The following is a 3152-nucleotide window of genomic DNA, read 5'->3' as shown; positions in this document are numbered from 1 at the left end:
AGAACAAATTGCACTCGTTGGGTTGATAACAAAACAAAACAAATATCACAATGCGTTCACCTACTTACGACTGGTCTTAAGGTGGAACAGTTCTTTAAAGCTCCACCCCACGAATACAATTGAGATTGATTGCTAGCTGCCTTCCTTTAAATGTATTTTGAGCTACGCATTGTGGCTTGAAAGTTGTTTACAATGCTATCCAGTTGGTTTCTGCCATACGTATAACAAGATATCACCTAAGCACGCTGTCAGGAGATTATGAGTATTATGCCTTTTAACTTCAAGATAATTTTCTGTTGCAATTTCAGTACACTACTGCAGTTTATTGCGAAGTTTCAGTTTCATGCCTACTTTCCGATCAAAGCAGTTGTACTTCAGTTACATACAAAAGCAACTTCGACTTCAATATAAGGTTTTAAAAGGGTGCGAACATGGCTTTGGTTTATGGGTCTAATCTTACATCGCCATTCCCGATCTGCCCGATGACCACCAATCTCTTGCACACGAGACGAAACTGAAGTGGGAGTTTTACCAGTGAATGCGAGGAAAACCAAGATGTCCAATTACAAAGTCAAGGACCTTTATTACGAACATTTTTAACTTTTTTCCCGGCACGTCAATATTCCCAACGCTCAAGAATTGTACTGAGGCCGGTCTTCCAGTTTCATCCCAAGGCCCCAGCAGCTGCACCAACAATTTTGGTGACCACCGCAGCCTTGATAGCGCCTCCGACGGCCTTTTCTATTTGCTTCCTCCACTTCTTAAGCTTCTTCCGGAGGCCGTATGCGTCGCTGTCTTCGTTATCAATGCCTCCTTGGTCGCCCGCAGTAATCTCTTCCTCGAGTATCTTCTCTAAGTGCACGAAGTACTCCTTGAGATCCACGTTTTCGTTTGCGGCCAGCCAGTCCTGGGATGCTTGTGAAAGAAGCTGGACGGCTTTCCGCATTTTCTCATCTGAAGGGAGAGCATGTGAGAGGATGAGATTTTATTTTAAATTAGTGTTGCGAACGAGCTTCCTGTAATACTCATATAGCAAAAAACACGGCGGTATTACTGAAAGGTTAGCTCAGATACCACAAAAGTAGGTTTCAGGAGCATTCTGCAGTAAGAGCCGCAATATTTTATTTGTGAAGAATGAAATGAAGCTGGTTTTAATTATTGCGAGGGCATTACCAGACTTATTGTACCAAAACGCAGCTTTTTCTGAACATCAGGAGCTGAAAAATGGCAAGCAAATTATAGAAACTAACTAAAAGAGGCCACTGTGCGGTTATAATCTGCTTCCCCACTGCCACTGGTTCTCGAAAAGACTAAACGGGCGCTCATTTAGAAAGAATAATTGAATCGACCCCTTAAAACATTGCATAGTAAACGCGCAATGTTTTCGTTTTTAGAGTTCCAACTAATTATATCGTACTTCATTCCTCTGCAATGCAAACTGAGATGAATACCTTTTTCAACCTTCTCGTACTCCTCGATCTTCGCAGTTGTTTCTCTGAAAAAAAATGAAAAATAATGCTGTTTAGCGAGTATATTGTGATAACTGCTTTTCTGTGTTTTTACATACGGAGCCCCGAGTAGGAAGAAATGCGACCATGGTACTTACAGCGTTGCAGCCCCTGCAAGAAAAAGAGAGATTTGTGTTCTGTTAACGTCTGCTATTCATTCCACATACAGAAACTCGGCTTGGCATTGCTAACACAATAACAAACCACTGAATAAAATTATGAACAAAGTCTAATTAACTAATGACATTAGCAATATACAACATCTTGCTAGTACTTAGTCGTGTCACTTAAGCGCATACTTGTTTTCAAGAGAACTGTACAGGCAGAACGTGTATTTACCTCGCACGCAATTAGCTGCAGTAAGAATTGGCTAAATTTATGTCGTTGTTCCTCTGCAACCTGTAATGTCATCATCGCCTTGAACAATTTACAAGCTTTTGAAGTATATTTGTAACTTCTATTGATGCGCGAAGCGTTTATAAATACCACAGGGCAAACTACATATCCAACTGGTGACGGCATTTTATGCTGGCTTCCGAGAACTGTTTGGGCAGACGTAGTGATTGATGCTGCATAAAATGCTTTTTTTGTAAGAACTGATCTCAGCACGTTTTCAAATTATATAAACATATATTTTCATTCAGCTTTCTTCAAGGAAAGTTTTTACAGTCACCTGTTAAGGCATCACAAAAAGGCACGTATCCAATCTGTTGTTTCCCGGTGAACAAAGGATTTTTAGTGTTAGAGCCGTTTGCTTCAACACATTGATGATTTAAATAGAAATGAATTATCAAAATACAAATGATGATATGCCAAAATAATATCGATTACAGCGATATCTGAGTGCTCTTCAGTTACGAGACCCAACCGGAGTTCGCAATGCTCTAAGGAAGCTTTACAGTGGGTGCACAGGAAAAATTGAAGCCATGGTAACTTACATGTTGTGGCCACAAATGCCAAAAGCACCACAATGTGAAGTCCCTGCATGGCGACGTCCCTGGAAGAGAAGAAAGTTGCTAGAAAGACAAATATAAATTGGACATTTTACCGGCAGGAAAACTACTAAAAATTTTGAATGTTTTAAATGAACGCGAAAATGCACGCTCCACACTACAGTTTTTCTTTCAAAGCGTCTACTTTGCAAGCACGAAAACCACCAGCCCAATTATTGTTCAGTATCTCGTAATTACATGAAAATAGATTTTTCTAAGGTAACATTTCAGAGGGTGGTTGAGATTCAACGCGCTCTGAATGCGTGTTTTTATGAGAAAAATTACCGAACGCCATTCATTACCTTTGCTGATAGGAGCTGAACGTTTTTTGCACCGCGCAGATTGGTATTGTCAGTGTTGCTTATATACCTCAAATAATCAGCCGGTTTTGCACTGGCGCCTCGTGCCGAAGGCGGAGTCTTTAAGTACCTCAATGTTTTACGCACTCGGCACTGATTGACGTACCTTTATTGATAAAAGTGATATACCAGGTAATGGAAAGAACATCGAACATATGAGCTGGGTCAAATAGCAACAATGTTTTTCAGTGATGTCGGTGCGACCATCACTGATATATAATACCTTATCGAGGCGCGAGGTACATTGCTCTGATATTACTGCGCGGAATTCCCCTCTGAAAACACCCTCAGCG

General features: G+C 40.7%; 1 protein-coding gene across 2 annotated transcripts; it reads right to left on the bottom strand.

Annotated features, from left to right (window-relative positions):
• Positions 1–558: 558 nt before the first annotated feature.
• On the bottom strand, positions 559–2909 carry LOC144169468 (uncharacterized). 2 transcript variants are annotated; one of them, XM_077698650.1, is made up of 5 exons: positions 2803–2909; positions 2447–2524; positions 1607–1619; positions 1452–1495; positions 559–954 (listed from the first exon to the last, which is right to left on the bottom strand). In XM_077698650.1, exons 2-5 carry the CDS (start codon positions 2493–2495, stop codon positions 665–667), a joined length of 396 nt encoding a protein of 131 aa, XP_077554776.1. In that variant the 5' UTR covers positions 2496–2524; positions 2803–2909; the 3' UTR covers positions 559–664. The 2 variants fall into 2 exon arrangements, with proteins under 2 accessions (XP_077554776.1, XP_077554777.1); XM_077698651.1 differs by having other exon boundaries at positions 2447–2505.
• Positions 2910–3152: the final 243 nt, after the last annotated feature.

Source organism: Haemaphysalis longicornis, unplaced genomic scaffold (assembly GCF_048455015.1).
Source record: "Haemaphysalis longicornis isolate Haplotype H1 unplaced genomic scaffold, Haemaphysalis longicornis Haplotype H1 scaffold_2, whole genome shotgun sequence".
Taxonomy (NCBI): domain Eukaryota; kingdom Metazoa; phylum Arthropoda; class Arachnida; order Ixodida; family Ixodidae; genus Haemaphysalis; species Haemaphysalis longicornis.
Note: the sequence above shows the minus strand (reverse complement) of the source record. Positions and strands in the feature narration are given on the sequence as shown.

Coding starts and splice junctions, on each gene's coding strand:
- LOC144169468 (XM_077698650.1), bottom strand. CDS start 2,495: ATGCAGGGACTTCACATTGTGGTGCTTTTGGCATTTGTGGCCACAACA. Junction 955..1,451: donor GTACGAGAAGGTTGAAAAAG/GTATTCATCTCA, acceptor CTCTCCCTTCAG/ATGAGAAAATGCGGAAAGCC.